This window comes from Culex quinquefasciatus, chromosome 3 (genome assembly GCF_015732765.1).
Source record: "Culex quinquefasciatus strain JHB chromosome 3, VPISU_Cqui_1.0_pri_paternal, whole genome shotgun sequence".
Lineage (NCBI taxonomy): Eukaryota > Metazoa > Arthropoda > Insecta > Diptera > Culicidae > Culex > Culex quinquefasciatus.
In genome coordinates, this window is record NC_051863.1 from 141,933,413 (window position 1) to 141,960,019 (window position 26,607).

A 26,607-nucleotide genomic window follows, 5' to 3' on the forward strand; every position below is an offset into this window, starting at 1 on the left:
TAAGAACGATTTAAATTTGGAAAATGGCCATGACCATGACTGCATTCAAATGTTTGCTGTCACTTTGCAGCGCTGCACGAGCGAAAAAGAGAGCAAAAGAGGGAACGAAAAAGAGCGGGTCGGGCGGCTGCTTGAGTGTTGAGCTCGGTTTTTGTTCGTTTCAACTTCGTGTGCGTTCACTGACGACCGCTTCGCAATGATGATCGGGGGCTGTTTTTTTTATTTTTTTTTTCGAAAAACTTCAAAATTTATTGGAAATAGAAGTATAATCAACTGCAAACAAATTAAAGTGCATTTTCCTGCGTTTGTTCATGCATTAAAAATCATATTTACTATTGAGTATTTTTGAGATCCATTACAAATATTTTGAATTTCTGAGAAATTCCGATGTACAGCACCGCAGGGCAGGTGAGCAATTCTCTACGAAATCGGTCTTATGTTTTAATTTTAATTTTTGTGTTTTTTGAATCAGGCAGAAGCTTTTTTGGTGCCTTTGCGCAAAGAAGCATTTTGCATCACTAGTTTGTCCATATAATTTTCCAAACAAATTTGGCAGCTGTCCACACAAAAATGATGTATGCAAATTCGAAAATCTAAATACCGTCATCAGGGGTGACATTGGGTCTGGGGGGTGAGATTGGGTCATACAAATTTCTGCATTTTTGTATGACCCAATCTCACCCCCCAGACCCATTGTCACCCCTGATGACGGTATTTTGAAGGAATTTTTTGATCGGTTTGGTGTGTTCGGCAAAGTTGTAGGTTGAGGACTACACCGAAAAAAAATTATACTCGTTAAAAAATTTGATGAATTTTAATTTCACTTTATGTCACTAAAACTGGATTTGCATAAAAACACTTTTTTCGGATATGTTTAAGAAGACATCAAATGCCAATTTATTAGAAATTTCCAGAATAGGCGAAAAATGTCTGACCGAGTTATTAATTTTTAAATCAATACATTTAATCAAAAAATCAAAATAGTCATCGCAAAAAACTTTCCACTTCATTTTTCGATGCATAATTGAATTTGCAATCAAAAAGTACTTTAGTGAAATTTTGAAAAAGTGCACCCTTTTCAAGTTATAACCATTTTAGGTAACTTTTCTGAAAACAGTCACAGCTATTAATTTTTTAAAAATTGTACCCATGTTTTTTTTTCCTTTGCGGTGTCAGTTGACGTCTAAGACCGTTTGTGATCCATCTCGACTTGTGCCCATGTTTGCCCACTTTTGAAAAAAAAATGCTTTTTAGAACATTGTTTATACGACCCATAGTTGCTGCGATATTGCCATGCACAGATTTAAAAATAGTATAATTGATGTTTTCTAAGTCTCACCCAAACAACCCACCATTTTTTAATGTCGATATCTCAGCAACTGATGGTTCATTTTTATAGGTTAAAATATGAAACATTCGTGAAATTTGCCGATTTTTGAAAAAAATATTTTATTTTTTTTTTCAAATCAAGACAAACATTTCAAAAGGAAGTAATATTGAATGTTTGGCCCTTTTGACATGTTAGTCTTCATTCAAAAAAAAAAAAATATGCCATCACAAATGAGATAACAGCTAATTCTGTAAAATTATATATTTTTTTCGAGTTTTGTAAAATCTGGCCCAACAATTCAAAATATCAAGATTAATCGATTTTTGCCCTTTTACAAAGTTATTCCTGATTATTAAAATACGGAATTATATTGTTTGATAAAAGTAGACAATTTCATAAAAGTTTCCCTTTTTAACAGTAAAAATAGAACCAGATATCGCTAGTTGAAAAAGAGATAAGTCTGATCAACAATTTCAAAAAAGTACCTATCATTTTAGGAAATTTTCTCAGCTCTAGAAAATTTATTTAAGGCGTTTTTTTTTAATGAAGTATTTTTTAATTGCAAAAACTTAACGTTTCTAATCTAATCTAATCTAATCAGACCCTAGCGCAGCCAATCTTTCGAAGGGATCCTGGAGAGTGCCTTAGGTTAGATGACGCCTAGCACTCTTCTTGTCATTTATTAACATTTGTAGTGCGCCATTGCATTAGAATGCATTGAAACATCACAAGTGTTAAAGCGGCCAGGCCTACTGCATAAAGCCGTATCGCAGAGATGACTCGTAATTGGGTTGAGTTTGAGCACTGAGTGTTCGAACAACAACACAATTCTGAATCGACAGGGGAGGAAGAAGCGTGGGGACACACCACCATACGCTCCGAGATATTGGTTGTGTTGTATTCGTTGGGAGCACCATGCTAAGAAGGTTTGGTACTCCGAGATCCTCTGGGATGGGACATTGTATTTCCACGAATGCCCTGGACACTATTTGCCGTGGTTATAGCGCCACAACTCGCTCTCTGTAACAGTATTCCTAATTCCAGTCTAAGTTCACCAAGTCGTCATGGCCTAGCGGTTAGCATTTTTGCTTACCAATCCAAAGGACGGGGGATCGAACCCCACCTTGGGCGACTTTGATTTTTCGATCATATTCAGTATTTAAAATATTTCTAAGTCTTAAACTTTCTCGTTGGGAGCAGATGGGCATCGAACCCAGGACCATTCGCTTACAAAGCGAACACCGTAACCAGTCAGCCACGGCCGCTCCTAATTGCAAAAACTTAACGTTTTGCGAAAAAAATAACGGAAAACGGTGCATTTTTTCAAAAAAATGTGTAAAGTCATTTTTGACCTCCAGCCGAAAAAATGCCTTCTTTAATTCCCCTAAAGCATATGTGAAAAAAAGCAATCCACTTTAACGACCCCTGGCTCTTTTGTGGTCTCTGTTGCAAGTTTCTGCTCATTTCTAGGCGTCCGAAGGTTATGTGTGGTGAGTCATCCAAAACCTCTTTCACGCAAGCATATGTAAAACGAACAAAAAAAATATTTTTTTTGGTACTTAAACCTTCAGTAAAAAAAAATTCCATGTATTTATTTCCTTTAAGTTCTGATAATAACCTACAACTTTGCCGAAGACACCAAATCGATCAGAATTTCCGTTCTCAAGATACAGATTACCGATTATTTACTTGTCCATTTTGTATGATTAGCTCGTAAAATTTTATGCAGTATGGAAAAACAAATGATGCCAAATGGCTTCTTATGACATAGGGAATGCATGAAGATTTTTTGAATAAAAGAAATCAAGGAAATTTAGTCGATAAGCATAAGCATAAGCATAAGCATAAGCATAGGTGCCCACCCGCAGTTGCTACTCCGTTATTGACCAGGACCTCCAGAAGTTACATCCACGAGCCGTGGAAGATGAGTGGGTGCTATCTTTCCTCGCTTCGCAACTTCTCAAAGGCCCCTATCATGCTGATCAATACCGGCGCCGGCCACGACCAGTGGTAGAGTCACGGGGAAGTGGATGGGAATGTTAGTCCGATACTTGAGTGATAGAGACCGCCCAATCGACTGCTTCTCCGACAAAGTATCACATGAGTTTTGAGGGGGTTAGTAGATGGGTATGAGGTCAGGATTCACGAGTGGCAGTGATGTGACCATGAGCATTTTGTTTATCGGTTGAAATTTTTTAAATCTTAGGCAGCCGGCTGCGGAAAGATAGATAATTGATTATTTAAAATAGTTTATTTTTATCGTACGCGTGCCAGCCGAGCAGTAGTGCTATGGGCTGGACTTATCAGTATATTTTTACTGTTTTTACCATTTAGATAACGCGAGCAAATTTCAAAAATAGTAAATAAATGACGCTTTACTCTTCATAAAATCGATAGTTTGATGAGTTAATACTAAAACTGAATGTTGGAATAAATTTTACGATCATTTACGACGAAAATTATCGCGAGAAAACAGGACTGCGCGTCCCCAGAAGCACTGCACTTATGAAGGCATTATTCGATTATTATGACCAATCACCCCATGCACACAAAAAGCGACACAAAAGAGACGAAAATTATCGCGAGAAAACAGGACTGCGCGTCCCCAGAAACACTGCACTTATGAAGGCATTATTCGATTATTATGACCAATCACCCCATGCACACAAACAGCGACACAAAAGAGACGAAAATTATCGCGAGAAAACAAAACTGCGCGTCCCCAGAAGCACTGCACTTATGAAGGCATTATTCGATTATTATGACCAATCACCCCATGCACACAAAAAGCGACACAAAAGAGACGAAAATTATCGCGAGAAAACAGGACTGCGCGTCCTCAGAAGCACTTCACTTATGAAGGCATTATTCAATTATTATGACCAATCACCCCATGCACACAAACAGCGACACAAAAGAGACGAAAATTATCGCGAGAAAACAAAACTGCGCGTCCCCAGAAGCACTGCACTTATGAAGGCATTATTCGATTATTATGACCAATCACCCCATGCACACAAACAGCGACACAAAAGAGACGAAAATTATCACGAGAAAACAGGACTGCGCGTCCTCAGAAGCACTTCACTTATGAAGGCATTATTCAATTATTATGACCAATCACCCCATGCACACAAACAGCGACACAAAAGAGACAAAAATTATCGCGAGAAAACAGGACTGCGCGTGCTCAGAAGCACTTCACTTATGAAGGCATTATTTAATTATTATGACCAATCACCCCATGCACACGAACAGTGACACAAAAGAGACAAAAATTATCGCGAGAAAACAGGACTGCGCGTCCTCAGAAGCACTTCACTTATCAAATCAAGGAAATTTAGTCGATTTGCAAAAACCTCGATTTTAGCAACGATTTTTTTTATTTAAAATCTGAAATCTTTTCCCAATGTTTTGGCGAAAAATTATTTAAAAATATTTTTCGTTGAAAATATCTACAAATTAAACCTCCCAAAATTATTGTTGGAAGCAAAGTATTCTTTGGTTCATAGTTATATTACATCTGAAAAGGGTACATCTTTTATGTCAGAAAAAATGTGTAATTTTACCTCTGAAAATGTGTAATTTTACCACTTTTCTGTTGTAATGTCGCTTTTTTAGTCTAAATTGAGGTAAAATAACAGCATAAAAGAGGTAATATTTAACCTTCCAAAATTACACCTTCCAAAATTACACATTTTTTTACTGTGTATTTTAAAATCAAGAAAGACATTTTCTACTTTTTTATGGGATCCTATAAGCTAAGAGATTCCCTATGTAGGCTGGACCTGTTCAAATAAAACTCTAGAAATGCCTTTTTTCGACAATGACATCACAAGGCTTAAAAAATATAATCAAAATTAGAAAGTGATTCTTGGAACTCATTTTGTTAAAGAAAAATATCTCCTGTTATTTGCTTTAAAAAAGTTGTATTTTTTAACCGATGAAAAATATAAAAAAGCGTAAAATTTACAAATGTTGGTGATGATGCCAAAGCAAAAATTAAATAACATCGGAAATTGTACAACCCGCCCGGTAATTGATACATTTTTCATTTTTTAAAGGCCAATGCCAATATCTAAAGTGTTTCTCCCCCCCCCCCTCCCCCCTTAAAAATTTGCCCATAAGGGGCAAACAAATATTGCTAATTTTTAGTTTTAAGATGTTAAATCGATTGTTAGTTTTGAGAATACATGACGTTTACTTATGCATTTTTGATCAAATATAGACTTTTTAAACAAATATAGAATGTTTTAGGTCACAGATCGGAAATTGACAACAAACTAAAGTAAAAAGTAATATTTTCATAAATTCAATGATATTTTGCAAATTAGTACAGAATCATGACTGTAATGAAGTATAAAGCATTTTAAGATACCATGTGCTTATATTTTTCGAAAATAACGCTTGAAATTTGAAATTAAGATTATTTTCAAAAAAAAAATATTTAAAAAGAAGCCTTAATTCGACCAAAAACTAAAACTAATTTAAAAATAAACTCGACAAATTTCACATCAGCAGAACCACAGTGCAACAAAACCCGCGCAAAGAAAAACTTAAATAAGAACACAAAACAAACATCAAAACGGCGTAAAGATCCAACGGGAAAATTATGCAACAAAAAACTTCCGCGCAGTGCTTGTGCGGTGGTGACTTTGGCGATGGCGGCGTGAAAAACCCATATTTCTTGGCCACCAAGGACCCCCGCGGGACACATATTAACGGTGGTAGATGGGGAAAAGATTGTGTGTGTGTGTTTTTTTTTGTCACTACTTGAGGGGAAGATGCAACGCGACAACTTTTTATGGGATGCGGGTTTTTTGTGGTGTGTTTTTCAAGTTTTACTGTTGGAACCGAAAATGTCACTCATTTGTATGCTTTTTTTTGAAACAACAAAGTTGCCAATAAATCTTTCCTCAAATTGAATCAATTCTCCCAAGCGATCCCAAGAACATTATTTATGGCTAGTATCAAGTGGCTAGTTTGGCAAGTACGTCGCAGTGTAATTTAATAGTCTCAGCCAGTTTCCGGTTACACGTCTCGTGGCAACCGATACTTTGCTGATGGTACACGGTGAGAAGCTTCCGGCAAGGTGTCCATTACCGAGTAATTTTCTATGAGTAAGCACAACAACCTGGAGCAAGTGCAAGTAAACTTTATTATATCATCATTAATCATATCATTTGTAGAGCGTAGAACCCCGTTGGGAACAACTTCCGCCCAGGGGGAAGCTGTCCCTTAACACTTATGGGGGTGGAGGGAGCTAGACCTTAACAGTTTCACACATGGTGCCGATGCAGGATGCTGATGACGTGGTGCACGGAGAAAATTACATGAAATTTCTCTTCAGATTTATGTAAAAATTTGATGGTTAATTTTAAATCAATATCTTTTCTATTTGTTCAATGTTTTAAAAGTACTTTTTTGTAATGTTTTTTTTTTCTTTTTCCGTGTCCAGATTGCATCTCCAGAGAATGCAGTAAGTAGACAAAAAAAATCACTTCCCATAACAGCAAGCTCATGAGTTTTCCCCTCACCACCCTTAAGGGGTATGCCATGCATCTGGTCCAGAACTTCCCGGAAGCATGCTGCGCCGCTGCAAAATGGAGAGTAACGGGAAAATGTTCGAACCGACAGAAAAAAAAGACCAACCAACTCCGTAGACTACAGTCCAAAGTCCCGGAGCGTCCAAAGGAACACACAGTTACACGATGATAGTGGATACTTTTTTTGCCGTCCCTCACTTCAAACTCAGTTTAGAACTTTTTCCTAGGCCGGAACGACGCATCGCTAGGAAAAAAAAACTTTCTCCTTTGTTTTTACCCCTCCCGGGCGGGATTTGTTTTTGCTGCAGAAAAGTTGAAAAAGCCAGGTACGTTCCAACTTGGAATGTTGAACTCGTGTGGCTTCCGAGCTGGACGGTTGCTATGTAATTGAATATTATTCCGAGTGAATGTTTAGGACGAGCAGCAGCATTTGTTTGGTTGCTCTTTGTTAGATGCTGTCTGGCAGTGAAAAGATTTAGATGTTTTGATTTTTAAAAAAATGTTGGAAATGTTTAATTGTTTTACAAGTGCACATAAAAACATCTTGAAGAAAACAGAATTGTGTTTAAATCTGATCAGAATATTTAGGGAGTTCTCAATGATTGGTTTTACAAAAAGTATTATTCAGTAAGTGAGTGATTGAATATTGCATTCGATCGAATTCTATCGTAATTTTTAGAGTCACGATCGACATTTCTCGATAGTTGAACAAAGATTTCTTAGCATTTTTAAAAACAATAAAAAGTTAAACAAAAATTTCATTAATTTTTTAAATTTCAAATAACAAAATATTGGAAAAATTTAATTGTAAACAATTTTAAAATTTAAAAGCATAACTTAATTAAAATTTACATAAATTTTTAAAACTTGCAATAAAAAAAAACTTGAAAAGCTACAAAAAATGAATTGAAAAATCAAACTTTAACAGTAAAAAAATATTCTAATAATTTAAAATTCAATAAATTGAACATTCCGAAACATGAAAACATCAATTATAATAAATTGCATGGTTATAAAATTTAGGAAAAAAAAAACTTTAAAGAAGCAGATTTTTTTTTTATTTAAACGCTCTATTAATTTTGATGATTAAACAAAAATCTTTTTTTTTTTGAATTCAAAATCCTGAATTTAAAAATTACTTAATAAGTTTTCACAATTTTTCATTTAAATTTAAACATTCTAGAATTCATTATCTTTTACATATTCAAGAAAATCTATTTTTTGTAATTTTCTTTGCATTTGTTAATATACATTTTCGATAATATTTTTTTGAATTTTTTAAAGTAAAAAAATTTTGAAGGTATTTTTTATTATTTGAACTTTTCATTTTTATTGTTTGTACTTTAGAATTTTGCAAAATATAAAAAACAATAAAAAAATAGAAAGTATTTTTTTTTCAAACAGGCTTAACAATAATTAAAAATAACACAGGAATTTAACAATTTAAACACTCTTAAATTTGAGATACTAAAAAAAAACAAATTCAAAAATTCAAAATCTTATAATTTTCAATACAAAAATCCCCTTATTTTTTAACTTTTTAAATTAATTTTTGAATCATAAAATTTGTAATCACATTACTTGGTTTATTTTCCATACCTTTTTTTTTATCAGAAAAAATAATTTTATAATGTAAAAATTTCAGAAAAATATTCAAATTTTTTCAGCTTTTCGAAATAAAAAAAAACTCAATGCTTGAATTTTGTAATTTTAGGACTTCTGATAACATATTATTGAATCCTTTTTTTAAATTTTGTTTTAAATTGTTTTTTTTTTAATTGACAATGACATTTGAAAAAATTTAGAAATATATTTTTTTTCCATTTTGTGAAAATATATAAAAGTTTTTTTTTACTTTTAATATAATTTAATGTATTTTTTTTATTTGAATCTTTAATTCTTGTTGTTTGAATTTTAGAATAAGAAAAAAAAACAATCCTGATTTTTTTTCTTTAGATTAAAAAATAAAAATGAAAGGAAGCGAATAAACAAAACTTTCAAATTTAAACAATCCATAATTTTAGATAATAAATCAAATACTCTAAAATCAAAAGTCGTTTTATCTTGAATTCAAAAATCCCATTATTTTTGTTTAGCTTTTTGTTTTAAATCTCTTATATTTAAATATAAATTTATATTTAAATATATTTTTCTTAATTTTTATTATTTTTCTTATTTTAATTTGTTGAATTTTATTACATTGAAATGTAAAATTTTCATATTTTTTTTGAATTTTGGAGTATTTAAAAAAAATTAAGATATATTTTTTTTATTTAAATGTATGATATAAATTTTCTAATTTTAAATTGAGATTTCAAGGATTTCTGATAATGAATTTTCAAATTCTTGAGTAATTTTTAATTTTTGATTTTGAGAATTCTAAAATTTTTGAATCTATTATTTTTAGAACGTTAGAAGCTTGTAATTTGAGAATTTGATAACATTTTTAGAACATTAGAATTGAATAATATATGATTTTTTACCATCGATAAGTTACGATCGTAACATTTAATATTTTTTTGAATTTTTGTATTCTGAAATTTATATTTTTTTAATTTTAGGATTTTTGAATATAATCTTTTGAGTTCTTGAGTTAGTTTTTGATTTTTAAGTTTATAAATTTTAAAATTTCTGAATTTTATAATTCCTTAATTTTGATTTTTTTTTAATTTCAGGATTTTAGAATCATGAAATTTGAGAGTTTTGAAGTATTAGAATTTTAGATTTGTTTTTCACTATCGACAAACTACGACCGTAATATTTCAAACGAGAAATCTCGATTGTGGATTAAAATATATCGATTGAGTTCAATAATCACCACTTATAATTTAAGTCAAACGTTGAATTTTTTTTAAACAATTACCAAACGTAACATAAAAGTGTTTAAATATCTCTTTTCATCCTGTCTGGACCAAAATTTTCCCAACATTCCACCCCAAAACTGCCAATCAGGTCGATGCACCTGGGGGAGAGGAAGCTATCGATTACCTGACAGACCGCCAGCACGTCGTGTAACGTGCGCACAAAACTTTGGCGCGCGCGAGATATCAAAGCAAAACTTCTCCCTTCAAACGTCAGTCAACGGCCCTCCTACTCCCACCCAAAAAGAAAAGTATCAAAATCATTTCTCTTCTCTCGCTCATCAATATGTTCGGCCGTGAAAGTTTACGCCACCGCCGCTCATTTGATGGAAAATACAATTAACGAAGTGGTTAAGAAGGGAAAAGTTTCCCTTCCCAGCCTGAAACGTCATTCAGGTTAAACTTTTGCTTGAGTGCTGCGCTGCTTATGAAAGTACTGAGTACTTGTTTGGCACAGTTAAAAAGTTATGATTTCTTATTTTTGTTAAAAATCTCATATTTTCCTAACATTTTTTTCACAGTGCACGCCACTACGTGGCGAAGAAGGCTGCAAATGAAAATTAATATTTCGATAAACGTCTTATTTCCCCTTCGCCCAGGACGCCAACCTCGCCGCCGTCATTTCCAGCCCAGGTTGACTGGCGGAACAAAAGGCGGACGAAGGATTCTTTCTCCGCTTTTTGTTCCGAAGAAAAGGACGACGAAATCGAGTTGCCGCAGCTGCCGGTTCTGGAAGGATGCGATAGTTGAGTCTGATGCTCCTGGTGGTTGAATGGGAAAACTTTCACGTCTTCTAATTAGTGGTTTCGTAGCGCACCGATTGTTGCTGCCCTCTTTTGCTGGAATCAGTGCCAGTTCCCGGAAATTCCCGGGATTTCCCGAAAAAAAATATTTCCCGTTAATTTACAAATTTCCCGGGAATTCCCAAAATTCAAGCGAAAGTATACATTTTCTTAAATTTTTGGAGCTATTTTTTGAAGATGCTCTGAAAAAATAATAAATAATAAATGAACAAACTCAACATGATTTTGGTGAATTAAATGTATTGTTTGGTTTATATATAATTAATCAGATTATCATAAATTATGACATCAGAATTATTTCTGATAATATTATTTTTTGAGGCAACTGTGAATAGATCTTGCTTAATGAGTATTAAGTTATTGCAATTAGGTAAGCTTTAAACAGATTGATGTTATTTCATCAAAACAATATGCACTCCTTACCTCCAAATTAAAATTGAGATTTTTTTACGTTTTTGTTTACCATGATCAAATGAGATGAAAATCGAATTAGTGCAAAAAGAATTAATTCAATTGGTTGAATACCTAGTACTAAAGAAATTACAATTTGAAGTAAAAGAATCATGGAGCACTGGTGCATCTACAGGTGTTAGAGGGTTAAATGTGAAAAAATAGAAGACTTTTTGTGGAATGATGTTAATTTATCGTATAATTTAAATCATGTTGCATAATAATACAAAAAAAATCATTGAAAAATTACTTTCTATTGTTTGTTCTAGAAAATTGCAAAAATATATTCAAAGCTTGCTTCAAATATTTGAAAACATTGGGTTGTTTGGAGTAGAACCAACACTAAAAAGCTTTACCATTTGTTTAGGAGCTGAAAACAGTATTTGTCATGAAAAACATAATTTCTGCATGTTTTTTTTTTTTTTTTCATTTTAATAAACTAGTCACAGAGGCAAGCCTAAAATTTCGCATAAAAAATACCAAAATACATTTTCTTGTAGTTGAATGATTTTTTACATGCAGTCTAGCTGTAAATTAACCTTCACAGTTATTTAAACCATTAATGTTGATGTCCTATAAAATGTTGTTGCATAATATAAATTTAAATCAAGATCATAACAATTTTCATTAAATTTAAAATTTCCCTGGATTTCCCTGGAAATTGGCTGAAAATTTCCCGTTTCCTGGGAAATTTGTAACCCCGGGAAATTGGACGCTCTAGTGCTAGTGGAGCACGAAGTTTGGAGCTGGGTTCAAATTTGAGATAAGAAAAATTGTTATAGAAATCATTTTTATTGGTGAGATTATTACAAATAATAAGTTTTATGGAGGATCTTCTGAACATAAATCAAATTCCCAAAGCAAGGATAGTATTAACCCGTATAGGCCTGGGTGAAATTGGAATCACTAAAATGGCCATAACTCAGCGAAAACTCAACCAATTTGCATACTTCTTTATTAGTTGGACTCGTTAGAATGTCTATTTTCCGAAAATGACCCGCAGAACCCGGAAATGTTCCGGTGGCCGGAGATATTCCGGTGGGTCACTGGGTCAAACAGGGTCAAAAATGGCCATTTTTGGGTCCCGCACTATTTTGTTAATAGAAATCTAGGAAAAAAAACACATTTTTTCATGTTACGATCTTTGTTCTACCAACAGACAATACTGACCATTGATTTTGCACCACCGGGGATGTTCCGGATTGAGCGGGCAGGTTCCCTACCCCGGGGGAACCGGTCAAGGGACGGTCAGGAATAAAACTATTTCAATCATGGCAATATGGGTGTCAAAGTTCATCATTTTCAAAATCAAGCTCATCTATGATCCCCAAAACCAGTTTTGGACCGATCTGGCCACTTTGGGACCGGTTCCCGGTACTCCGGTGAAACCCGGAATAATGCAAATTACGGGATTATTTCTGAATAATTTTTGGCAGGGCAATATGGATGTCAAAGTTCATCAGTTTCAAAATCAAGCTCATCCATGATCCCCAGAACCACTTTTGGATCGATCTGGCCACTTTGGGACCGGTTCCCGGTACTCCGGTGAAACCCGGAATATGGCAAATTACGGGATTATTTCTGAACAATTTTTGACTGGGCAATATGGGTGTCAAAGTTCATCATTTTCAAAATTTAGCTCGTCCATGATCCCCAGAACCACTTTTGGATCGATCTGGCCACTTTGGAACCGGTTCCCGGTACTCCGGTGGAACCCGGAATATGGCAATTTACGGGATTATTTCTGAATAATTTTTCACAGGCAATATGGGTGTCAAAGTTCATCATTTTCAAAACAAAGCTCATCCATGATCCCCAAAACAACCTTTGGACCGATCTGGCCACTTTAGAACCGGTTCCCGGTACTCCGGTGGAACCCGGAATAAGGCAAATTACGGGATTATTTCTGAACAATTTTTGACTGGGCAATATGGGTGTCAAAGTTCATCATTTTCAAAACTTAGCTCGTCCATGATCCCCAGAACCACTTTTGGATCGATCTGGCCACTTTGGGACCGGTTCCCGGTACTCCGGTGGAGCCCGGAATATGGCAATTTACGGGATTATTTCTGAATAATTTTTCACAGGCAATATGGGTGTCAAAGTTCATCATTTTCAAAACAAAGCTCATCTATGATCCCCAAAACCACCTTTGGACCGATCTGGCCACTTTAGAACCGGTTCCCGGTACTCCGGTGAAGCCCGGAATAAGGCAAATTACGGGATTATTTCTGAACAATTTTTGACTGGGCAATATGGGTGTCAAAGTTCACCATTTTCAAAATTTAGCTCATCCATGATCCTCAGAACCACTTTTGGATCGATCTGGCCACTTTGGGATCGGTTCCCGGTACTCAGGTAGAACCCGGAATATGGCAAATTACGGGATTATTTCTGAATAATTTTTGACAGGGCAATATTGATGTCAAAGTTCATCATTTTCAAAACAAAGCTCATCCATGATCACCAAAACCATTTTTGGACCAATCAGGCCACTTTGGGACTGGTTCCCGGTACTACGGTGGAACCCGGAATATGGCTAAATTATGAAAATGATGAACATTGACATCCATATTGCCCTGTCAAAAATTATTCAGAAATAATCCCGTAATTTTCCTTATTCCGAGTTCCACCGGAGTACCGGGAACCGGTCCCAAAGTGGCCAGATCGGTCCAAAGGTGGTTTTGGGGATCATAGATGAGCTTGATTTTGAAAATGATGAACTTTGACACCCATATTGCCATGATTGAAATAGTTTTATTCCTGACCGTCCCTTGACCGGTTCCCCCGGGGTAGGGAACCTGCCCGCTCAATCCGGAACATCCCCGGTGGTGCAAAATCAATGGTCAGTATTGTCTGTTGGTAGAACAAAGATCGTAACATGAAAAAATGTGTTTTTGTCCTAGATTTCTATTAACAAAATAGTGCGGGACCCAAAAATGGCCATTTTTGACCCTGTTTGACCCAGTGACCCACCGGAATATCTCCGGCCACCGGAACATTTCCGGGTTCTGCGGGTCATTTTCGGAAAATAGACATTCTAACGAGTCCAACTAATAAAGAAGTATGCAAATTGGTTGAGTTTTCGCTGAGTTATGGCCATTTTAGTGATTCCAATTTCACCCAGGCCTATACGGGTTAAGTTAGCAATGCCAAGAGCAATGATTTACCATCATAATTTGCATAAACTAGGGATCGGAGGAAATGCTGTCAGGCTGAGTGTCAGCAGTGGAACAATAACGAAAGCTGATACTCAACAAATTGTGTTATTATTGACACCACCCACATATCGGCACTGTTATGCTATCTTGCCACATGATGATTTTGGAAATATTAATCTAAAAGAAAAATATTTTCACCTATAACACAACTCGATCTTTGTTAAGTTGATGTCAGTAAACGCTTCAATATCGTTAAGGTATGATAGATTGGGTCTCCCTAAACACGTTCTAATCGACAGAATTAAATTTTAGTGAATTTTCTGCCAACAAACAAAATTGTAATTTTTGGATATGGTTGTTTAGGATTATTTCATACCATTTGTACACGAAATTAACGATTTTATTTAGAAAATCACTAAAATTAAATCCAGTTGTTTGAAGCATGTTCAGGAAGCTCATATCAATCATACCTTGACGAAACTGAAGTTTATACTAACATCATCTTCAAAAATGTCGACTCAACGTTGACCTTAACTGCCATTATATGATTTCTATTATCGCTATCTTTTGTCTGTTTAGTATTCTTCATGTTTATTCAGTGGATTTTTCAGTTGTTAGCTTTTTCAGATTATTTTATATTGCTATTCAATTAGAGCATAAAAGTTTAAAGTTACAACATATTACGATTCAAAAAAGTATTGAATATTTTTCAAATATAAGAGTTTCATTTTTTTCAATGCATTTAGGAATAAGACAATTTTGAGGAGATTTGGATGTAGAGAGAAAATGTTTATAACAATAAGTTGATATTTTTGGGCAAAAAATACGACTCCGAATGTGTGGGCTAAGATAAAATTTTACAGCAATCTAACTAATAAAACAAAAATTTCTTAAGTGCCAATATTTCCCGAAACAATTGCTAAATAAAAAAAACAATAAAAAATGTTGTTTGTTGGACCTTTACAGTCCAGACTTGATTATCCGAAGGCCTAGAAAAAAATTCACTTCAGATAATCGAACAAAAAAAATTTTTTTTTCGCTGTCTAATTTTTGATTGTCGAGCTTAGGTATGACCCCAAAACTACGCTAAAATGATTTAGAATTTTTAAATCCAAGATTGCGGTCAAAATGGCGGTGATGCAATATTGAAAAAAAATGCATTTTATTTTTTAAAAGGCAACCAACAACTTCGGGGATTTTTTTTTTTAAAGGTCCAATAAACCAAATTTCCAATTTTTGCTTTTTGAACGTTTTAGAAACCGCTTTGAGTCAGGGGTTTTAAAAAACACCCAAAAAGCAAAAACTGAAAATTTGGTTTATTGGACCTTTAAAAAAAAATTCCAGAACTCAAATTTGACTAAAATGAGGTCGTGATTCGATTATCCGAATTCCCATACAAACCTTCGGATAATCGAGGCTTCGGATAATCGTTAGGGTGACATGAAAAATGTAATATTTTGGAAAATGTATGAGGCAATGCAAATTTCTCAAAAATCCATCAAAAGGTGGCGTTCAATGTGTCGGAACATTGTCAAGTGTGAGATTCTTATGTAACATTTTATGAAAAACAACTTCGATGAAGACCGCAAAACGATCCGAATTAACCCTGACGAGTTATTTTAGATTCAAGAAGACGTTTTTGAATAAAAAGAATTTTTTGCACCAAATTTAACGATCTGTAACGGCGCTAAAACCTTAACCAATTTACCTCAAAACTTTCACAGTTACTTATTTTTGCCTAAGGAATCGAATCAGGGGGTATATCCCTGAGGTTGATTTTATTATTGTCACCCTAGTACAGAGGATTTTTTTTTGTAAATATAGGTTGACATTTTTGACAAAAAAGCCGGCTCCGAAAGTGTGGATATCTAAACAAATCTATAATTCTTCTAAAGATATCTCGTGACACTGCAGTGCTGCCAGATAATAAATAATTGAATAAATTTCCACCCAACAATGCCTAAAAAAGAAAACTCTGAAGTGATTTTAAATCAAACTTTACAACATTCAGGTTTGAATATTCTAGACATGCTAATAAAGTGGCAATTGGTCTTGAAAGTGTTGCCAAATTTCTCAAATTTCATACCCATCGAAAAAAAAAATGGAATTATGTACAACCTGATACGTTTCAAGCTAATAATAGTTAAAATGTAGACACCTGACCTCTTGAAAAATATATAAATCATATTTAAGTCAAGACCGTGCTGCCATCTCTTCTTATTTCAAGGCTCAAAAAAATCAATATTCATCAGAAAAGTAAACAAAATATGTCCCAAAAAGTTAAAATTATTCGAAATTCCTTAAAATGCAAAGGCAAATATTGGCTTAGGTAGGGTGGTTCACGGTTAGTCTGCCAAACTCCAGGAAAATGCTTGAGATTTTGTTTTCTCTTATGAAAAGTTGTTGGGCACGCCAAATCAAGCAACTTTGTCGCAGACATCCACATTTTTTCTCGCATTCTACGCTTTCTACGACAAATTCTAACGCCAACGCCAACCCTAAAATTTTTTTTTTTTCATGGTGGAAATTCGGGGTTATGTTTTAAAGAGATGTAATGTTGGAGCAGTTTCAAGCTCTAAAAACTAACTTTTTTTCATTTTCGAAAAAATGTTTTTGGGCTTATTGGTCAAAATGTACACCATCTTTTTAGGTAGAAAATATGCAATTTTAAAAATTCAGATGTCTCGAAAAAACGCAAGCCAAATTTAAGGCACCCGGTTGCATTCAAAAGTAATGTTTTTTTTTGCTACAAACGCTGCCAAGGTTTTGAAAAGTATGTATTTTTCTGGAGTCATATTTTCCAATGTGTCGACCAATAATCTTTTTATGTCAACAAAGTATGAAGTAATTTTTGTTTTGTCCAAGTTCATGTTTGTAAGAAAATCGAAAATGCGACTGGAAAATTATTACGGAAATAGACAAAATATTGAAGATTGCAGAATAGACCTTAAACTATAAAAAAAAATATTTAAGCAAAAACTTACCTAAACAAATATATTTAGAAGAAAAAAAAAACAAATAAAATATATGAAAAGCATATAATTTTTTTGTACAAATAAATTTGCACAAATTGATATCATGAAAACGGAAAAATAGGAAATTAGGAGCTATTCTTTGAAAAATCGACAAATTCTAGTAATTTTTCTCTGACTGATTTTTTTTCAATAATGGGTTCTAAGATGTTTAACGTAAACTGTAATCTTCGCTCTGAATTTTAGTCTCGAACCATTTGCGATAAGATAGCATGACAGCGACGTCAGCTCGTCAAGAATCCACTTCCGCCCGGGACGTTAATTGTTTGGCATAACGGAATCGAGGCTGTCGGATTGAGGCTGCCAAGCTGTCAGTCAATCTCATTCTCTCGCAAGTGCATCTAGTGGGAGCGTTGTTTCGCTGGATATAATACTGGGTAAAGATCCGGAGGCTGATAAAACATTTCTAAGCATCTTTTTGAGTGTTGTTAAAGGTTTCGATTACAGTTTTCGACAAATTTCAAGCACATGCCCGCCTGTGAAGTTCAGGTAATACACGCTCCAAGCAAAACAAAACATCTGACTAGATCAAGTGGCGGCTCTCGCGTATGTATGATACATCCAAACATCTCTAAATAAATAAACATGATTGCTCGGAAAACCGACACCGGCACCGTGGAAAATCCGACCTTCACCAACCGCGGCGAAGCCAATCATCAATCCCGACACGACTTCTTCTAGCTGAGCGGAGCATGTTGTTCACTGTTCTACGATGCACCCAAATTTGAACTGAATTCAGTTTGTCAGAAATTCTTTAAACGCCAAATAGTAGCATTCGATTTCAGCGATCTTTGGTTTGAGTGTACAATGAAGTTGTGTATCTAGCTAGTTTGCCGCCTCTTCTTTGACAAGCTGCTGGGTGAAAACTACTCAATTCGTTCCGCCGAAAAGTCTCGCGTGTGCGTGAAAAGCACACGCGGAACGCGTGGATGAGCTGCTAACGTAGTGCCCGAGTGTAGAGAACAAATATGCGCGGAGAGGGGAGCTGGGTGGCGTTAGAAACAGCATATTATGAGTCAGCAACACATATGCGTGGGTGCAGATGTTGGAGGAGAGGTTGTTTGTCTTTTCAAGTTTTTGGGATTCTTTCTTTTTGTAAGTATATTTATGTTTATCGATCGAAATAAAGAAAACCTTCTCAATAGGATTTATGACAAACTAAAGATATCATTTCATAACTCAGACACAACAAAAAAACTCTTTCCAGTAACTTGTAGCTATGCCAAAACATAACAATCCCCCACTCAAAAGAGCAAACTATCTGTTTGATGTAGTCAAGAATGTTCTTTTTCCAATTTCATCGCAGCAACAACAACAACAAAAAACTTATGACATTCACACACGATTGTACAATCTAGCTGCAATATCTACGTACTGAAACTCGTTGTTATGCTGCTGCCAATCACACTAGCTTTCAACTCCAGTACCAACCCCAGTTCGATCCCTGACAAAGTCGAGCAAAGAATCCTGGTACTCCGGCACGTGCTCGACGAAACGATACACGGCTCGGCATCAGGCGTCAAAGTCAGTAGTACGTACCAAGACGGTGTATGTTGAGGCGCAAAAGAGTCGCACCTTTTACCATAGCACTTTGCAATTTGTCAGATAGACGTTTGTCAAGAATTGGAAGAAGCGAGAAGTTAAAAACAAATTAGCACGTGAAGAGGTGAACCCGTAAGATCTGCTTGCAACACAATTAAATTGATCGTATCGCAATTTGTATCGTAAGTTAAACTATAAACCAATTATGAGCAATTAAAAGATTTAGTATCAATCAGGAACGCTCGCAGAGGAACCACAGGACTTGAATCCGATTCATGAGTTGAGGAGGAGGTTAAGAATGAAACTAATGATGTGAGTAAGAATGATAAGCAAATATTCAATGAACTAATAAATCATTTCTTTTAGTTTTAAGCCGCAAGAAAAAGCGCCGCTGTAAAACTCAGTTTATCATTCTCGTCCGAACACTTAAAAATCATTACACCCGGACGTAACCTCAAAATGACTGAATCAGGCTTTCATTGCGCCCAGTGCAACCTATCAGAAGAGGACGAGGCAAAGTTGATATTTTGTGACGGATGTCAACAATACTTCCACTGTGTCTGTCAAGATGTGACGGTGTCAACAAAGGCAGACGACTCGTGGATGTGCAATACGTGTACAAAATCTGCGACCGAAGTTAATATGGAAGCTGTAGCTAAATTGATGTCCCAGCAACTAGATCTTCATCGGAAGAATCTGGAGAAGAGATCGCGCCTTGTCGACATGAAGCTCAAACTAGAACAGGACAAACGAGAGTTGGAGCTGATCTACGAGAAGGAACAGATCGAGAAGAAGATACTGGCTGAAAAGGAGTTCAATCAAAAGTATAAAGCAGAAAGAGAGAATTGGATGAAAGAGTTGAACGAGTTAACTGCAGATCGAAAGAAGTGTTGTGCTGAGTTTGAAGAGTACTTGAAAAAGATCACAGCAGATAAAGGTGAACCTACAAAGAACAAGCGAAAAAAAAGGAAACACCGAGCAACTTCCACAAAGGTTGGGGGCGCCGCGTCAACTCCCAATGCAGAGTTCGAAGAGAGTTTCAGCGGAAGTGATTCAAGCATCGAATCAGAGGAGCAACGTAAACAAACCAGCAGTCGGTCGACGGATAAACCGACTAAGGCCCAACTAACAGCCCGCCAGTATTTGTCGTGGAAATTGCCAACCTTTACTGGAAATCCAAACGAATGGCCCATATTCATAAGCAGTTTCAATTCTTCAACTGAAGCATGTGGGTTTTCGGATTTGGAAAATTTATCACGATTACAAGAAGCCATAAAATTTCCGGCCAGAGAGTTGGTCGGCGGATTATTGGTTCTTCCAAAGGCAGTACCAAAAGTGATCGAATCTCTGCGGCAACTGTACGGCAGGCCTGAACAGATGCTTGGCACACTGTTGGCCAAGATCAGAAAAACCGAAGCACCAAAAATTGATAAATTAGGAACTTTTATCAGATTTGGAACCGTTGTCGCTCAGCTCTGCGACCACCTAGAAGCCACTCGACTTCAAGATCATCTTGTCAATCCCTTACTGATAAGCGAAATTGTCGAAAAGTTACCAGCTGTAACGCAAATCGAATGGGTTCGATATAAACGTAAACAAAGAAAGATCACTTTACGCACTCTTACGGATTTTCTCGCCGATTTGGTTTCGGTAGCTAGTGAGGTGGTCCACTACGACGAGTTTACTGCATCCAACAACATGGCCGGAAAAGTTGCTAAGCCGAGGGAGCAACAGAGATCCTTTGCCGGCGTGCATGACGCTGCGGAGATCGAATCCAGTCCTTCTGAATCGAGATGGCCATGCGTGGTTTGCGGGGAAACAAATCACAGAATAAGAAACTGTGAGGTGTTTAAAGAAATGGAGTTAGACGAACGAATGGAGGTAGTGAGTGATAACAATTTGTGTCAGATTTGCCTAAATGCTCATGGAAATGCTAGATGTAAAATGAACATACGTTGTAATGTGGGAAATTGTCAAGAAAGACATAATTCTTTACTGCATCCTGGTACCTTAAGGTGATGAGGTGGGGCGATTTGAATTCATTCGTAGATAGTTAAGAAATTGAAATGGCAAAGTTTAGTTTAGGTAAATCTGGAAGTTCTAAGAAATATCCAGAATTACGTGGGGGAGTGTTGAGGCGCAAAAGAGTCGCACCTTTTACCATAGCACTTTGCAATTTGTCAGATAGACGTTTGTCAAGAATTGGAAGAAGCGAGAAGTTAAAAACAAATTAGCACGTGAAGAGGTGAACCCGTAAGATCTGCTTGCAACACAATTAAATTGATCGTATCGCAATTTGTATCGTAAGTTAAACTATAAACCAATTATGAGCAATTAAAAAGATTTAGTATCAATCAGGAACGCTCGCAGAGGAACCACAGGACTTGAATCCGATTCATGAGTTGAGGAGGAGGTTAAGAATGAAACTAATGATGTGAGTAAGAATGATAAGCAAATATTCAATGAACTAATAAATCATTTCTTTTAGTTTTAAGCCGCAAGAAAAAGCGCCGCTGTAAAACTCAGTTTATCATTCTCGTCCGAACAGTGTAGTTTATCGGAACAACATCTCCATGCCAATATCCGTGGATGAAACACGAGGACGGGCGGCATCGATGTGCATAAATCTCCGAAAGGATAACAACGGGGAGCAAACTTCTAGAGGTAATTGTTCTTTGTAAATATGAAAGTTGGTTTTGTTGAACTTAAAAAAAATCATAAAAATGTCATAAAAATATTTACAACAATTGACGAAGGTTGTCAATTGTTAAATGTTGCCAATTTTGTTCAAAAGGTTCGTAAATATAACAATTATGGCTCGCAAAAATAAATAGAAAAAAATCTGGTTTGGACTACAAAAATGAAAAAAAAATGTAAATTAAACAAGAAAATGGAAATGAAAATTGGGCTGATTCATGTTTGGGGCATTCTCATAAAAAATCTAACTTTTAGGAAATTATGTTGGATTTCTTTGAAGCTAGTTAAAGAAAAATGCATTTTCAGGTTCATTTTCGATCATATGGTCAACAATAAATGTACTTGGGCCTTTTCAAATGTAAAGGATGATTGTAAAATTTTGAAAATTATTTTATTCGCAATCATTGGTCTAATCTTCAATATTTCTGAATTAAAGTTATAGGAAATTTTGTAATCTCTTCGAAAAAAATATTTTCAAAAATGGTCGAGCTTGGTCATGACGTTTGAAGGTAAAAAAGTCACATTATCATAAAACACATTTAAAAATTATGTAAAAAAAAATATTATTTCGGTTTTCCATGTTTTTCAAAAATATATGTTTTTTTTAGTGGATAACACTATTCAAAAGATTAAATTTTTTGTCATCTAAATCATATCAAAAATCGAGAATAATTTTTTTTTAAATAGAAAAAATGAAATTAGAAAAAGTGCTTGAGATAATTGCCTTTTGAATGAAAATTTTTCTTTGTCTGGAGTAACTATTCAGCATCATTAGTTTGTCCATACAATTTTGGCAGCTGTCCATACAAAAATGCAACCAAAATAATGAAAAATCGGTATAATTCGATCAAGTATTAATTGATTTGCTGTCTTCGGTAAAATTGTTGATATTGATAAAAGAAAAAAATCAGGAAAAAATGCTCTGCTAAAAAATAAAACGCAAATAATATGTCAATTTTTTACAAAAAAAAAAAAAATAAGCAAATAAACAAAATTGGCAGCGTCTTCCTTTTTTGAATCCTTTTTTTTGACATCGAAAATAACATCAAATATTTTTTTTAACTTAACGTTTACATTGCCATCTTTACAAGCAAATCATTTCAAGAAACTTTGTTAATCATCCGATAGGGCGCACTTGTAATTGTATAAAAAGTGTTTTTTTTTATTTCTACGAGTCAAATTAATAATAAAAAAAATGCAAAATTTACTGCAAATTTGCAAAATGCTATGTCTAAACCTTGAAGTTTTAATATCCAGCTTTTTTTGAAAAGGACCTATAAGCTATTGTCTTTCATATGCTCATAGGACCTAATCAAAAAAAAAACTTTAGATATGTTCTTTATTAGCTTATGGATGAATTTTTTGATCGATTTTGACGGTATTGATTATATTTTTTTTAATTCAGTTTTTTTAACCAAAAATCAATTTCTATTTTTTATGTTTCGATATGTTCAAGTGACAAAACCCTGCAGCTTTTGAGATGAATTTGCAATCGAAAAGTTCTCTAAATTTTATGAAAAAAAACTTCGTCTTGAAATTCTATTAATTTTAATCCTAATTTAGGTCAAAAGCAGGAAAATTTTTGATTTTTCAAATAGTGTCCATGTTTGTCCATTTCTGCTGAGGCAGCTGGGAAAATTCTAAATCAAATTTGATATTGAGCTTTTAAAATCAGACAATGAGTTGCTGAGACAAATTCTGGCAAAAAAGAAAAACATGACAAAATTATGTTGTATATCTGTCATCATATTAGACCTAATTTTTAAAAAGGCGATACCTCGAAAACCACATTTGTGTGAATTGTGAAATTTTAATCTCTCAGAAAAAAAATCTTTTCAAAATTTCAAAATCTGGCCTGAATTTTCGAATAAACGGAAAATCCGATTTGAATAAAAAAAAAAGGAGTATTAAGGGGTTACATACATGTAGAAAATCTCAAAATTTCATATTACGGCAAAATTGTTAATTCCACTAAAAAGATGATTTCCAATCACTCCTGAAAGTTTCATGAAGATATTTCATGATTCAAGTAACTTACAGACAATTTAAGTTTGAAATTTTGCCATCCACAAAGCAAACTGTCAAACTTTGTGAGCGGTTTTCTCTAAACACAGAGTTGATTTAGGGGTGCCACGATATCTAGAGATGGGATGGACCGAATTAGCTGAAATTTGGGATGAAGACTCTCAAGACATATCTCGTGTGCATGACGAAGCCCGATTTTTAAATTTTGCTTTTTAAAAAAATACAAAAAATCAAAAACTGACGATTTTTAATATGAAAAACAGAAAAATATTTTTATCTTTTTTTTAAATAAACTTTTTGGAAATCGGCCTTCGTCATGCACACGGGACCGGTTTAACGAGTCTCCACCAAAATTTTGAGCCGATTTGGTCGAAGCAATGTTGAGATATCGTGGCACCCGTTTTTTGAAACTGATAACTTCAAATAGCTATATCTCGGCAATGATACGACCAAATGTCTTGAAATTTGTTTTGTTAATAGATGAAAATGTATTTTTTAATGCCCTGAAAACAGATTTTGAAAAAAGTTTAAGTGTGTGCTCAAACCAACCTCTGACATTTTTGCCGATTTACATGTATGTAACCCCTTAAAGGAATTTTTTCACATATTAAAAAGAAATCAGAATGGACAATAATAGACACTAATAATCAAAAATATTTTATTTTTTCCATAAATCAGTCTCAAATGGCTATGAACTGGAAATAATGCATTGTATGAACAAAATTGAAGTAATTTTCGATTTACGTTGAAACCTTTTTCATTAAAAACCTAAAATATTGTTTGACGGGATTTCAATAAAAAACGGATTACTGGAAAAAAAGTTTATGAAAAAAAAGTTAAGTTGAAATTCTAAATTTTCTTCATTAAAACTCAAAACTTTGCTGAAGACATCAAAACGATTGTAAAATTCCCTCAAAAGATACCGATTTTCGAATATTTACCCACAGAGTTCGAGGAGGAATACGGGAGAATAACTTTCCTGTCCAATTTGAACCTTTATTATGAGTATCGTTCACGTTCCCAAAAAGGATACCCATAAATTACGCAAATAAGGTTGCGTGTTGTAGCAATATCATCCAAATTATGTGGTCAACCCATTTTTTTTTTAATTTCAGATAAGTTTACAAAAAAATGCATGAGAAATTTTTAAGAATGTCAATTACACTTTACACAAAAAAAGAAAAAAAAAAAGTGTTTTGCATCTATTAGTTTTGCCCAAAGACACAGAAATGCAATCTTTAAAAACTTTTGTAAAACAGTTAAGTTAACTTTCAAAATTCCAGAGATTCGATTAAAAAAAAGTACGAAAGAAGGGCTAAGGCGTAGGTATAGAAATTGGGAAAGGAGCAATTTTTAAGCAGCAACTTGTTTAAACAGAGACACTGTAAACGACGAGCACGACGTGGCAGGTTTCCAAGGATCTCGGTGTGCCGTACCGAGAGCAAGTGACATTCCGTGACGACACCGGGCCGTGTACGTGCCTGCCTAGCAATCTCCGCCCCAGCAATGTTTGCAGACGAGTTTGAAGGGGTGGCGGTTGCCAGTCATGCAAGTGGAAGGAAGGAACCGGAGAAAACACTTACCTCTTCCCGGAACCGTTTGACGATTTCTCCTTTTTTGCCAATTATACTTCCGACTTCCTGCAAAGAGAGAGAACGAAAAAAAAAACAAGAATGAATGGAAAAGTTGTGAAAAGCTTGTTTGCGAAGAACAACTTCCAGCTTTGAACGAGTAATGGCAAAACAGATAATAATCTCGGCAAATCGTACCGCCACTTTGGAGGGAAAAGGAAGTTTGCTCAAGTGGTGGTATCGCTACTCGTAGCTCCACGTGGGACTCCACGCTCATCAGTGTCGGGGTTTATTGCCCACGTGTTGCCGCTCGGTACGTCGGCTGCATGATTAATTATAGCCCCGCTTGAACCGCACAAAAAACAATCGATTCCGAGGCGGCGGCGCTAAATGGATCTAGGAGATCTACTTCCCGGACATAGATACCACCATCAGTGGCGCAGGAAAGTTGATTAATTGGGGACTACTGGTCCGAAGTGATACGGATAGGTTGGGGAAACGATTCATTACAATACATATGGAGAGTATGGTAGAATGTGGACGTCAAATGGAAACATTTGTACATGAGTACTGGACGCAGCTGTGTTCGCAGCTGATCCAGGTCGAAGCTTCAAATTTTGGGCAGCTTATAACTGACTAACTATAAAATTACAAAAATACAAATAAACAAAAATACAAAAAAACAAAAATACAAAAATACAAAAATACAAAAATACAAAAATACAAAAATACAAAAATACAAAAATACAAAAATACAAAAATACAAAAATACAAAAATACAAAAATACAAAAATACAAAAATACAAAAATACAAAAATACAAAAATACAAAAATACAAAAATACAAAAATACAAAAATACAAAAATACAAAAATACAAAAATACAAAAATACAAAATACAAAAATACAAAATACAAAAATACAAAAATACAAAATACAAAAATACAAAAATACAAAAATACAAAAATACAAAAATACAAAATACAAAAATACAAAAATACAAAATACAAAAATACAAAAATACAAAAATACAAAAATACAAAAATACAAAAATACAAAAATACAAAAATACAAAAATATAAAAATACAAAAATACAAAAATACAAAAATACAAAAATACAAAAATACAAAATAAAATACAAAAATACAAAAATACAAAAATACAAAAATACAAAAATACAAAAATACAAAAATACAAAAATACAAAAATACAAAAATACAAAAATACAAAAATACAAAAATACAAAAATACAAAAATACAAAAATACAAAAATACAAAAATACAAAAATACAAAAATACAAAAATACAAAAATACAAAAATACAAAAAATACAAAAATACAAAAATACAAAAATACAAAAATACAAAAATACAAAAATACAAAAAATACAAAAATACAAAAATTCAAAAATACAAAAACACAAAAATACAAAAATACAAAAATAAGTCGTTTGTTGTTTACCTAAAGGAATGTAACTTTACTTGAAAAGTGTGTAATATTACGTTATCATCAAATTCCCACATAAAAGGTTAATTCGTTTTTTCAGCTGCATAATTTTACGTAGTTGTGGAACTGGGATACTTATTTTT

General features: G+C 34.3%; 1 protein-coding gene across 11 annotated transcripts in view; it reads right to left on the reverse strand.

Moving 5' to 3' along the window:
• Positions 1-26,607, reverse strand: part of LOC6048902 (poly(rC)-binding protein 3) — a 516,717-nt gene that overhangs the window by 103,396 nt on the left and 386,714 nt on the right. For all 11 annotated transcript variants that reach the window (XM_038260118.1, XM_038260119.1, XM_038260120.1 and 8 more), the window contains exon 3: positions 25,031-25,087. In XM_038260118.1, the coding sequence (XP_038116046.1) occupies positions 25,031-25,087 (57 nt within the window). The remainder of the gene's footprint in view (positions 1-25,030; positions 25,088-26,607) is intronic.